The sequence below is a fragment of the Enoplosus armatus genome, chromosome 24 (genome assembly GCF_043641665.1).
Source record: "Enoplosus armatus isolate fEnoArm2 chromosome 24, fEnoArm2.hap1, whole genome shotgun sequence".
NCBI lineage: Eukaryota > Metazoa > Chordata > Actinopteri > Centrarchiformes > Enoplosidae > Enoplosus > Enoplosus armatus.
Window position 1 is genome coordinate 5,009,210 of NC_092203.1, and position 14,204 is coordinate 5,023,413.

General features: G+C 40.8%; 1 protein-coding gene across 2 annotated transcripts in view; it reads left to right on the forward strand.

Moving 5' to 3' along the window:
- LOC139306698 (interleukin-1 receptor accessory protein-like 1) overlaps positions 1 to 14,204 on the forward strand; it is a 195,336-nt gene that overhangs the window by 108,080 nt on the left and 73,052 nt on the right. For both annotated transcript variants that reach the window (XM_070930643.1, XM_070930644.1), the window contains exon 5: positions 2,838 to 2,912. In XM_070930643.1, the coding sequence (XP_070786744.1) occupies positions 2,838 to 2,912 (75 nt within the window). The remainder of the gene's footprint in view (positions 1 to 2,837; positions 2,913 to 14,204) is intronic.

Sequence of the window (14,204 nt, forward strand, 5' to 3'; positions counted from 1 at the left end):
CCTAAACCTAAACCAAACGCTGGAATTAATCTTGGATCTCTTTCATGTCTCCTTTTTCTCTGTTCACTTACATATAAAGTATCAGTTGGTTTGGTAAAGGTAAATGTGCTGTGTGTAGTTGTGTGATATTAATTTCTGGGTATTCTGGGTGTAGTTGCAGCTTTAAAGCTTTCGGGTTATAATCAACCTGTGCTGCTTTTTCCCGATTTTAACATCCTGGCATCCTTGATTGTGTAACTTCAAACACTATCATGCGTTCCTGCCTCCAGGTGCTACTGGAGGCAGTTGCAACGAGAGCTTCTCCATTATGCATTACACTGGGCCAATGAAATAGCCACCAGTTGAAAAGAAGTGTTTTAAATGTCCATTTGACATAAAAAAAAAAAAACTGCAGTTGCACATATCCTTGGAGTAGGAGTAGTAGTGGGCAATTTGAATTCTGTTCTCTCTATTTCATATATTTCAGTATCAAAAGGGTTCTTTTTTTATCATTTATGCAAATATATAATGTATAACTTTCAAACTCACTTCAACAGCATAAACAAGGAGCTGTGGCTCCATGTTTGATGTTTGTATCTCCAGCTGAGCTCTCTTTTCATGTAACTATAAATACATGCAGCCACATCCCTGTCCGTGCACCATTTTCCCTCCTCACATTCAGCTTTGTCTTGTGTAAGACAAACCATCAGAGTGGAAAAACTCGTTTTTCTTTTCAAGTCGTAATGAAACAAAATAATGTAAGCATATTTCATCAAGAAAAAGGTAATTAAGGTAATGAGATTTCTTTGCACAGCACTGAAACGCTAGGCACAGGGAAAGGCATAATTTGCTATTTTTTGCATTTGTAATTAATGAGTTCACATGAGCATTTTCCCCTGCTCTTTGCATGATCCTTTACCACGTAATGGTTTTGTCTTTAAAATGATTGGCCATCAGAACGATGAAAGCGTCCTTTCATTAGCACGATCGAGTGGACACCACTGAAGGAAAGTTGTATCTTTGGCTGAAAATATTGCAGAGGAAAAACTAAAAGCAAAATATCTGCTCACTTTATATGGTCGCTGTGTTTTTCAATATTTCACTAATAGCGTTTGACATTTTGAGTTGATTTGCTCATCAGACGTGTCTCACATTTATTGTGGTTTCTCTGAGGTGATGCTTTTCAAAATGGTTTGTTTTTCTGCAAGGCTACAAGTCTCGCCGTCTTCCACTGATTACATAGTGTCTAAAATAAATGGAGCCAATCAAGTCACTTTTGCTTCTTCATTGCATGTAGAGACTTAAAGATGTTGTTCAAATGCCTGAAATAGCCTATGTTTAGCTTTACCTGGCAAGAACCTCAAGTGGCTATGCAAATTATGTCAGGAGCAAAGGCCGAAGTCGTACATTAAGTTTAATTAAGTTGCCTAAACTTAACCAAACCTTAACCACAGAAGGTGGCAGAACAAAAAAGCCGTTCAGAGGACTTGTTGTGTAAGTGCAAATGTAAATCTGCATGTAGTCCTTTTTTCTTTGCTGTCCTTGAAAAACCACAATTAAGGCCAAACTAGTTAGAACAAAATTGTCGACTTTTTGAATGTATTTAACTGGTGTCATCAAGACAGGATCTCGCCTCCAGAATCCAACTCGGTAGTGGAAAGGTGAATCTCCAGGGTCTTGCAGTTGCATCATACAACTCTGAGCTGCCATTGTATTGCGGCATCATGGAGGCCAAAAGGAGCTTTGAATGCTCACAAAGAATAACTGAATATGTAAATGGAGGCCAGGAAATCTGCAGTTGTTGGGATGAAAACCAGCCAGACAGCAAAACAGTCAGTATCAACATGCATCTGTCGCTAACACAGGAACAGGAGTATGGAGCAACCGGTTCAATGTGAACCTTCCTCCTTACTGTCGCTCCTCTCACTAAAACTGGGCTCATTTTTCCAGGTTCAGCTCAGCGATCACTGCTCCAGTCAAACCACAAGTCATTTGTACAGAAAGAAGCCTTATCCCTCCGAGTATTTCCAAGCATTCAGAGATAGAAAACCCTCTCCGATGCCACTTTGAAGACTAGAACCAATTAGGGAATCATTATAATGAGGAGCCTCTAAGTGCACGTCTTTTGTTACTCAGCAGCTGTCTAATTGGAGTTGGTGTATTTTCGAAGGGAGTTGGGACGAAGGCTTTTCTAATGTAACTGTGATACTTTTAAATCAGCAACCTGCTCATTGACAATATATACTCCACTGTTTGTGCAGAATGTTTTGTTTTGCTCTTGTTTTCAAGTTTTATTCTAATATATACTCTAAGCATTTATGATATTTCAAGGAACTCACATTTTCCTGTCATACTAGATGTACACAGATGAAAATACTCATCTCCTGCAGCAGTTCTTAACCTTCCCATGCCCACTGCAGCTGTGGATGATTTTTACCTTAGGGTATACTGTAGATTCAGAAATGGTTGATTTGTTACACACACACACACACACACACACACACACACATATATATATATATATATATATAGTTTGTATTGCAGTCCATGTCAAAGCCATATCATCACTTACACACTCATTTTTATAGGGAATGAATAGCATTAGCATTGAAGCAGCTGCTGCTTTGAAAGCATGTTCATTGATGTTTAAAGCTTTGAATGGGTAATTCTGAGTCACAGTAATTCATCCATTTTTTCTCTGTCCACTCTTTAAATATTATATTTCCATGTATTTGTTCCCATTTTAATGCAGCCATTATTGTGGTCTTTAATGAATAAATCATACTCCCACTGTCCATGGGGGAGAAAGATGTGGAATTTAATGTGCTCTTTCTTTCTCTCTGTTTGTCTTTTCACAGCTCCCCTGACAGACAAGCCGCCAAAAATCCTTTTCCCTTCAGAGAGCCAAATGAGCGTCATAGAGATGGCAATAGGTAAGGAAACAGGTCTCATTCCTCACATTTGACGGCTTATTGTTTGTCGGGCGATGGAACGTGTGGTGCCATGATTGTGGCACATGCCTGCTCGTCAACATGGCATTGCTTCAAATTTCTAGATTAGTCGATCAAAGCCAATCCCTTCAAAGTAGGTCCCGGTCTACTTAATAGTGGCTTTGTTTTGAGCGATATATGTCGGTTCCTTCCAGGCTGTGCATCTATGGTGGAACTCATACTGGTGGTCACACCACTCGTTGCTCCTAGTTTCTCTTTTCAAAAGATGAAACACTGATTTTAAGCGCTAATTATTTCATATCGTTTCTACTGTGATGTTTTTTCGATCACTGTTAAGCTACTCAACACTTCCTGTACAAAGCGATTGATTGATTTATTGATTGACAATAATGTAATAATAACTCTCTCACCTTCAGCTATTATTTGAGACTTGCACCTTATTTGAATACCAGCTTTTATTTTATGATGATTATCATTACTTTATTAATGGCATTACTTTTACAATGCAATACTCATATTAGTTGATACCAAAGTGCAGATTCAGTCAAATGCTATTCAACAAAACTACTGACACTGATTGCTATAAAACATTTTCAGGTATGTAGTCATGCAGACAGTTTTGTTTTTTAGGTGCATCTCTGAGATTTTAGCCCCCCAGTACAATGAAAGTGAATGAACTTTCACTGGTTGTATAATGAACCCTTTGCAGTGTCCTGTGCTGTCACAACAAATATTCAGCACACCTTGTAATAAATAGTATTAGAATGTTTTCGAGCAATTGAGCTGTATTGAGCTCCAATACCTTCCTATAAGTTTCATTTGTGTTTGGGATCTGCACAGATCTGACTTGAAGTAACCAAACACCAGTTTTTCAATTAGATATCTTCTCTGTCTGTGCCCTTTTGTGAATTGTCCTTGAGCATTCATCGTGATAGAAGAAAGCCAGGATGAGTCACTGGAAACATTGGTGTATGAAAAAGAAAGTGATTCAATGGGTATGAAAGCCATGTTCACTGCTTCTTTTCTCTTCACTCCAGTTATACTCATCACATCTGTCCTGGTTATCTTGTACAACGTGAATGCATCTTGTGTTTGTTCGGCTTGAATGAGTCAGTAATGAATCGAAGTGGTACTTTTGAGAAAACACACATAATCTCCCTTCACATTACCTTCAAGTTTATGATGTTAGCATTACTTCCAATGATTGCCTCTGATTCTGCCTCATGCGGCTGCCTCAGAACGGTAGTCTTTCGTTTGCCTTACCGGCTTTTGATGCACAGGGGCTCATGGGAAAATTCCCGCTTTGTGCCTTATTGGGCGAGAGCTCAGCTGTTGGTGGAACAGAAAATGGGTCATGATGAAGGCTCCCTTTGAAGTAAATTTGTCATGGGCGATGAACACAACTGGCTCGCAGAGGTAAAAGGTGGCAATCAGAAAATAGGCGCAAATCATTGTAGCTTTAAATTGATGATGGATAAAAGCCTCTGTGGCTTTTTTCATCTGATTAAGTGTTTCATGATGGTGATTCTCAAAATCCATTACCTGATAACTGAGAGAACAGGCAACTATGATCCAAAGAAAAGAAGGCTGCTCTCCCTGTTTTGGGGTTGATTTTGATTATTTTCTTACTGTACTTTTTACTGAATTTTGTATTCTCTGTCAGGGATTTTCAGTTTTTTGAGCTCTCCAGACCTTCATCCCCTTAGCTAACTGTATCCGATTGAATTTTCCTCTTGATTTTGATTTTCAGTGGAAGAAGATTAGTTAGAACTGTGTTTTTCATGCTCCTCCCTCGACCTCTGCACCCATTGATATTCTACACAGAGTCAGCAGCTCTGTGTACATAATATATGAACCTCTATTTGATTCTCTGCCTGCACAAGCCCCTATCACTTCCTCTCAGTGTTGGGCTAGTATGCTCTTGTCATCCTCAGAGAGCCCAGTCAAACGCAGCGTATTCTTTCAGGGTTGTGGCAGTTTTGGCAGAATTTTAATATTCATTCTCCCATAAAATATGGAAGCACAAATGGCTTCGCTGACAGTTAATTAGGCAGGTGAGAGGAAGAGAGCGAGAGGAGTGGGGAAAGGCGAACGTGGAGAGACACTTTTCAAGCTCTTGTTGTGGAACTCAAGGGATGAACAGAGGGATCTGTAAGTGGGGGGCCCCAATTAATCAGTGCCCACTTTTTGTCCATGGCCCAGCCCCTTTTTTGTCTCCTAATGGATGTGCTTCCTCAGTTATAATTGATTCAATTAAAAATGCTCGATTAAAACATGTTGTATAAATGCTCTTCTCTGCCCTCGGTGGGCATGTCTTACCACTGCTTTCTCTGTGGGACAGATCAGATACAGTCTGGGTCTTTAATTCAGTCTGACAGTTCAATGCGCACTGCTTTCACTCTGTCTTGTGCAGATGTAGAATAATTGACTGCAGTCTAGCCAAGCAGACGAACTGCTGTGCAAGTCTGTTTCTAGTAGAGTGCTAATGTGTACGATTTGTAAACACTAAACTCTTTGACAACGGAATGATTAATTTCTTTAGTGCATGAACATTTTGTTTTCGCTATTAAATCGATGCCCAAAAAAATGTTGTCCTTGTTCTTGAACACAACCCAACCAATGATTCAAACCAACTTCCAGACGCAAACCTGCTCCTTTAGCCTTTATTCTGCTGCCAGGTTTGATTTGTTATAATGCAGAGCTGACGTGTCACTCGCGGCTTGACTTCACTACCTATCCTGACATTTTATTTAGGGTCAGGATTGAATATACGACTATTGTGGCACTCTGTTTGTGAGGTTCACTCTGGGAATACCCAGCAAGTTCCCCTGTGATCTTGATTGGCTGTTAAAACTTCAAGCCCTTTCAACTGCCTCCCTCTTCGGGTTATCACACTTCATCCCCTGACACTTGACATTACGACACCGCAGCAAGTTTTCTGAAATTGCAGCGGAGAGAAAACAAGGTGATGGTGTCTGAGCCTCTTTCCTAAATTCCATCTGAAATTCACTTTTAAGCTCTCACATGAATGTCTTACTTTTAGAAGCCAAACCTTTCTGTCCTACTATGCATCATCAATCTGTAATATTCAATGCATCCCAAGTTGTTGTGTCAGAGTAATTGAATTGATTCTTTCGTTGTCTTCATTTTCCCCCAAACTGCCCTGTCTTCTTGTCCTCTTGTTCCTCAGTTAGTGATTTCCTTTGTTTCCTGGGATGCCTTTTAGTGGATGGAAGTGAATCCGCTGTTTTCAGTCGAAGATGGGCAGTAACTCAGCAACAAATTGTGAACACAGGAAAGGGTCAAAGGTCACGGATACACCCCTACCTCAAAACACAGGCTTCTACAACATTTTGGTCCAGACACAAATTACCTCTGCATCTCTTATTATTATTACTATTATGATTATAGATATAAGTTGTACTTGTTGTAGAAATAGTTCCAATTTCCAGCCAATTTTTGTCCTCTTATTCATGAGGGTGTCACACAAATACTCTACCAAATAACAAGATTAGTGCCAGAAATGGGTAGAAATTGGTGTCTGGGGCTTCATGGTTTGGGTTGGCAACTTGATGTACATTCAGACAACAGATATCAGCAAGAATTGTTTGCTCAAGTTGAAACACTTTCAACTTGCAAGTACGTATGTACTTCACCTCATTTGTGCCACCTGGAGTAATTTGCGTCCATTCACGCCCACTCGTGTCGTTTCCATTGACTTTGCTTCACGATCTGTCTGAACACTCCTTTACTTTACTTTGGGATTATGACAACAGAATTGGTACAGATTAGAGGTAGTATTACAAATAAATTAGTAATGAAATTCAGATTTTTATATCATGTTAGTCGTATACACTTGCTCAAAAATATGTTTCTGAGGATTCAACATATTCATTTCAAACCGCTACCTAGTAATACAAAAGGCATTCTTTTAATGACATAGTTTGAAAATCAGTATCACTTCCTCTGAGAAAGGCTTATTGTGAAAATCCCTTTGTTCTACGCAGCGCCTCTCTGACAATCAGCACTCCTCTCAGAGGTTGAGCTTCCTCATTTGTTGGTTGGTGAATAATAACAGTGTAAACTGGATATTGGTCTTCAGTCACTAATCAGAAAGAGTCACACTGTCTAATGATATGAACAGAGGATACCTCAGAACAAAACCATCATTATAATGAATTGACTTGGAGTCAGTAGCCACGTCAAATTAGAATTTGCAGTCCTTTGGTAATGATGAGGTTAGCCACATCAGTATATTGCTATTCTGGTGCAGGTCAGGTTGCTATGAGACTCCAATTTTCTCTAAGCTGACACTGAAACCCTCACATGAAGCTCCAAATCTAAACTGAGAGACTTGACGAATTCAGATCCTTCTGTTTCTACTCCTGTATTTTTTGTACATCCTCCGTAGAAACAGAGCACCATTGGGGAAGAGATGATGAACTGCACTTAGACAGAAAATGTCAATTTTCACCACACTGTTAGAATGTTGTTGAGTCCAACAGATGTATAACCTTTACTTGACTTTATCAATCTGAGTGTTTATCATCCCATTATCCTGGAGCAGATTTCTTCCTGTAGTTGTATGGATTTGATCTTCTGTTGGTGTGATGCTTGGGATCTTCCCACATTGATTCAGGCACAATTTTCAATATTTAACGATTGATATTGATGTCTCGGATGTCCCGCTGACTTTCTGCCGTGGGATGAAGGCCCACCGTGCCACAGACAGGCAGACCTGTGTGATAGATCATGTTCAAGGTAAATACCAAGAGTCCTGGAGAAAGGATGTAAACGTCCAAGGGTCAGGAAGACAGAGTGATCACATGAGGGTTTATTGATTTTCTTGTTTTTCTCACTTCTAACATAGAAATCATGTATTGTCTTCAGATGACACCTGTTCGCTTTGTAGCTCAATTTTTCATGTAGGAAAGGCGTTTATTTATATAGCACATTCAAACAAATCATTTAAAGTGCTAATGCATTAAATATATTAAACAACAAAAACAGCATAATACATTAAAACACAGACTAAAAGCATGGAAACCATCATCCAAGAAAAACTGAAATAAATACAATGTATGTCCTGATGCAAAAGCCCTGATATATTTTGACATGGACAGCAGAGAGGACAGTCAATGTGATTGACAGATGACCCAATTTACATCACATGTAGTTTCACATAGCCCCCTTTTCAGTGAAAATCCCTGTACAAACTATCAAAACCTAAATATAGACATTACTTACATACAGTTCTGGAGATTTATTTTCTGATGTTGGATGTTAGTTTAGTTTTTGAATTCAGGCTAAATTCACATATCTACTACTACCTGTCGTTGGCTCATTCAGCTTTCACACAACATACTAATCGCACCACCAGTTAGTTTGGAATGGACTGAGACCTTTTCAAGCCATCTCGGTCAGGTTGTTTAGTCTCTCACATCAGCCTAAACAAACCAATCCAAACCAGCGAACGCACCAGACAGGATAGGTGTGAAAGCAGCCTGGGGTTTCAGTCAAGTTTGTGTCTGTAGTTAAGGACAAGATTAGAAATATTGGGTCTAATTTACATAATGTTGTGTGCAGAATTGACACTTTTTATAGATGCTTGTGTTTGTTTTCACTTTAACCCTAAAGGCGGCCTGGAACCAGACTCAAGTGTTAAAGCCACTCACCTAACTTCATGGCACAAGTACAGACGGCACACGCTGATATTTTCCCACTCAGGTTTTAATTAAACGCATCTTCAAAGCATCTCTCGATACAATTGCAGCAGCTCGATGTTATATTCGGTACATTTCGCAGGCAGGGAAACATCATCCTCCAGCTCGCACTCAGATAGCCTCGTGCCTTTGAGCCGGGAAGTTCTCATCAAACCACAAGACACATTTTAGTCAAAGAAAAAGGAATTTCACACAGCACAGCCTCAGCAACACCTATCCCCAATATCACACACACTCACTCTCGCATACACCAGCCATCCCTCTAAATGTCACAGGCTCGGCAGAACGCTCCAACGAGGCCAAAGGTTCAGAGGCCCTAGGATCAATATTACATCATTTCTCTCAATTAGGGCATATTTATTCCCCTCAAGTTATTGTACATCTGCGAGTGATCCTATCTGCATTCCTGGCAAGCCTCCAGATGAATCAGGACCCCGGAGGGAGGGGAAGACAGAGTGAGATAAAGATGAAGAGAGGGGAGGAAAGAGAATGCGAGAGAAATTAAAGGTAGGGGGAGTTTGGGGCAAAGAGTCAAAGAGAGCAAACGGGGGGGAAAGTGAGCGAGATCATTTACGATTCACAGAGGGGATGAAATATGATTGTGTCTTGAGTTATTACAGATGAAAGTGGATACAAGACAGCACACTGTCCCAAATGGTTAATATGCCCTACAGCGTGAAGGCATAAATCGTGACTGTCATATTAGAGGGAGGGGGTTGCTGGTGATGATTGGAAGGGATTCTTGGCACAGGAATGCTCCCATTAGTGTTTTACATAAGTACGGTAATGAGGGGGACACTTTCTCGAGACCAGATCAGCCTGCCGGACCAAAAGAGGCCAATTTTACTCAATAGTTCAGGAAATTCACCAGCGCGTGACCACAAGGCTGATACCATGTTCACATTTTGGATCGGGATTGACCTCAAAAGTCAAGCTACCGTCCCACATTGACCGTTCCCCCCTCTGCTTCCTGTCAGAGGCTCCCACCTGCAGCCTTGTAGCTGTCTCTGCAAACTAAGAGGAAAAATGGCTGAAGGCATTTGCTCTCCTTAGCAGAAAATAGCATCAACAACTGGCCAAGGCACTTGAGTATTAAGATATACTGCATCTTGTCTGTGCCAGCAGTGCTTCCCGTCTCTGGGTGGACCTATTAATCATAAATTGGGCTTTGGCATGTAGTTTACAGAAAGTCTGGATTGTTGTTGTTTTCTATTTTCATGTTTAAGGGCTTAAGAGTTCCTGCATTTCACCGGCACGTAGGCCCTCGGGAAGGTCGCAAGGCTTCTGCCTTTGTCAGACTTGTATTGTTTAGCAGATGAATAGATTATAAAACAATTTGAGGAGGGCTACCAACCCACTGAACAAGAACAAGCTGTTCATGCAACATCTTAAGTGCTGAAGTAATGTGGCTAAGTTAGCAGGAACAACTGCATTACTGTCAATGACGTTTCTAAATGTTCAATACCAAAACTCTTCTATTCTTCCTTTCTGCAATATTTGTGCATAGCAACTACAGTACGGTTCAGGTAGGGGAAAGATTGTGGTTATAGTTAAATAAAATGATAAAACTTTTGTCAAGTGTTTGACAGGACACAAGAAAGTTTGTTCATACCCATACATACCTGCACATTGTGTGCTGCAGAATCATCCAATATGAACATGATTCATGGGGATCCTAGACAGCCTGAAGTTATTGTTGGAGCAGCCGATAAAGCAGAGCCTAGCATGCTCTTGGTGATTTGCAGGTGAAAAGACGTCTAGGTGTCTAATAAAATCGGATAAATGTGGTTGAAAAGTTCAACTTTTTAGACGTCCACCCTTTGTTGCATTACAGTGACAACACGTAGCAGGTTCCCCAAGATAATCTGGGCATGTTTCTTTGTAAAAGCTGCAAAATGGTTCAAATTAAAGGGTGAAATCCTTTAACCACTACAGCGTTATTGAACGGGTTTATAAATGAGATACGACTTCCGCCTGCTTCTTTGGATTATACTATAAATTACAGTTCACCACAGTTTAAGATTTAACAGCTGTGGACTAGCTATTCAGGCTGTTGGAGCTGCAGTAGTGGTGTGTGCAGGACCTTATGTTTCAGTACAACAAACCCTTCAGGCTGTTGCTGTGATTGTTTGGGTTTGTTTCAGCACAGTGTAACTTTAAAGCCTGGAGTTTTCGGGGTTATCATTGGATTTTGCTTTATTTAGCATTTCTCTGACTCACTTCTCCAAAGCATCCACAGCACATGTATTAACAGAATGCAGTCTGTGCAGTTCCCATCCAGCTGTTGCTTTATCAACAGCTGTGTACATCAAATCGGAGGTAGAAATTTAAATTGAAAGTCCTCCTCCTCCACACACACTGCCTTGTTTCTATATTTCTATGCTCCTTCCAGTACCGTCATGTATCAGCAGTCAACTTCATTCAAACATATGGATTACCAACAGCAGGAAGACTGGGTGACAGCTTGGCACCCAAGAGCCACCTGCTTTAAAATTAAACTCATATTTTAGTGTGGCAGTTAAGCACAGCGGTTTTTACAGCCATTAGATTAGCCCTCAGTTTAACCTCAGCACGGTGGTGTCACCTTGCTCTTCTGTGAACCACTATTCATAAACTTCACCTGCTAGCAGGCGGAGGAAACATTCATTTTCTCCGGTGACTCAAAGAAAATCTTTTCATTCTAATTTCTTAGGTTGTTTAATGCACTTTTTTCTGTAAAGTTTTGTTTAATTCCTGGATGGAGTTTTTTTTCGCCTGAATGCTAAGAGAGGCCAGTTTCACAGCAAAACCCACAGCCAAAATGCAAACCCTGCAAACTTCCCCTCATCATCATTCCCTTGGCAGCCCATGTGTGTTGCCTGGTTGAACTAATTGCCCTCGCTGTATTTCCAGCCAAACAGGTGGCCATATTGGTTTCCTTCTGGCTGCATTTATGTGGCTGTGCGTCCAGGTTGGACAGAGATGACAGTGTCTCCTCTCCGCCCGGAGCGTGACCTTGGTCCGCCGATGCTCCCTCTGCACTGTCTTTGGTCTCACATGGGTCTTTTGGGCCAACTTCTGATTATGTATGTGTTATTGTGTGTGTGTGTTTGTGTGTGTTTGAGACAGAGAGAGATAGAGCGGCCTCTGATATCTAGCCAGAGAGCTAGAGGGCCAGGATCACGGTCAGGAGGGGAGGGAGATGACAGTGGCAGCAAACTTTGGCAAGTGACACATAAGAACACATGAGAGCACAGATCTATGATGTCATGATACAGCTGTTGTACACACACACACACAGATATTTGTGGCCATACAAGCCACATAATGTTCAGCGTTCGCACAAATGGCCACACATTCACACTCTCACACACAAATGTCTTATGCAGCTTTTACCACCTCACACTGTCACCTCGAGGGATTTGTACGCGCTAAAGCAATCTGATATGGTCAGATTTGTCCTTCTCCACACTGATACGGTATTCATTTGCTTTGCGTTGGTCCATTGTATCTGCAGTTGTGGTCCTCTGCTTGGTCTGTGGGCGGTCATGCAACTGGGAATAGGAATGTGTCAGATGAAATGCTGCAGATATTTGTCTCATAACTGCTATGAGTCAGGCAACACCTTGTTTCTATACCTTGGGTAAAGACACAATATTTTTTCCTCAGCTGTGGGAGGGATTATGACACGCTCAGATAGGCCCTGACCTCTCTACATACCAGAATAGAATAAAATAAAACCAAAATAATAGAATAGAGAGTTGTTGTTGTCGTCATACCATGTCATCTCCACAGCTTCCTGAATGCAAAATGATGACTTTTCTTGCATGAGTGTTGTAATTACTGTGTCCTTGTTTTTACCACTGTCAGGAATTAAGAATTTCCTTACTTGTATTTCACCCTATTTACCTTCATATATTTTTTACTCTTTATTGTGCTGCACAATGGTACCAATAGAAATGTGGAAACTGTAAGCCACCCTCCATCATATCAATACAATAAATGAATTACTTGTGTTTACTTAAGTGTTATTTACATACATATGAACATGTTTATTGCCCCCGTGGGCTAACAAATGAATTCATTTAAATTCACCACATTATCACGTCCATATAACCATTGTATCCCAATTCCATACACTTCTGTATATAGTAGCACTGTTTGGTATTTAGTGATCAAGAAAGTCATAAAAATAATAATTATATGATAAATTACTTTTTAGAGTACGTAATTTAGTCCAAGTATTGATACCATGCCTAGTATTTTACAATTGACTAAATTAATTTGATTTCATAAAAAAAAAAAAGCAAAACGACGGCAGGGTCTGTGGGAAGGTAATGCAATCAGTGTGTAGTCGGTGCATGCCCAAACACCCCGTAACACCGTCTACAGTGGCGAGCTCCGTGTGCAGTTGGGACGTAGCTTATGAGTAGGCAGGTCCTCCCCAAGCATTCTGGGTGAGAGTCACGAGATTCTACTTGCCAATATGAATTCAAAATTCAAAATGTTCTCTTCACAGTTCAACCCATTGCTTTTGGAAGGGACCAAAAATGTTCCCAACAATGAAACCAAAGTGCCCAGAAAATGTTTTATTGTAAAAAAAGATTTCATTTCCTTTCCTGGTTCCTAGTGAGAGAAACCACAGCCACCGTGCCAGCTGTCTTGGCAGCACTCCGGTTTAATCTCTGAGACTCAGGCTAACCGAAACATGGAAGCCTCCCTCTCTTCTTTAGCAACACACACACACACACACACACACACACACACACACACACACACACACACACGACTATTCACTCTCCCTGCCAACCACAGGCCAGATAGAAGATATTGAGCATCCTTCCATGCAGTGACACAGTATTGATATTGATTTCAATTATGACAGCAACATAGTAAAGACAAAGTGTTTTTTAGGACTCGTGCATTGGTGGGTCCCTGGTCCATTAGTTGCTGCAGCTGGTGGAAAGGCATCAACAACAGATTTTTCTTATTTTTTTCAATTTAATTGTCCCTAACATGACTGATTTTTTGCTTTTTCTATGTTTCATCACCTGCAGTATCTTCAGGTATTTTAATCATACAAAAGACATAGACGGCCTTGGAGGAAGTAGTTAAACCACTTCCCTCAGAGGCATCACGTGACTGTCTAAGCTCCCTTAAGGCAGCGTGGTTAAGTATAGGCAAATAAACGTACGGTAGAAGGACGTCGTCATGGTGACAGGCACATGAGGTTTGTCCTAGTATTTTTTCTACGCATTTCATCCAGCAGTCAAATATACAGAGAAACCAAAGTCACCAGAACGATGGCTCAGTGTGCTGTCGGGGGCTTTTTCCTTCTCCGCCATCTCCTCCTCTAGCAGCCACTAAGGAGAGTAAATTTAAAGATTAGGAGTGTGCCTCTTCCTGACATCACATGCATATTTTCATGGTAATGAAGTGCTTCCAACTTTTGCAAAATTAAACACTTATCTCTCGTTGCCACTTGGGGCTGTCGGAGTGCAAAAAGTGCCCAGTGCGGCTTTACCAAAAAGCATGAAAGTCAGCGCTTACACTCCAAAGTTACACCAGCAAG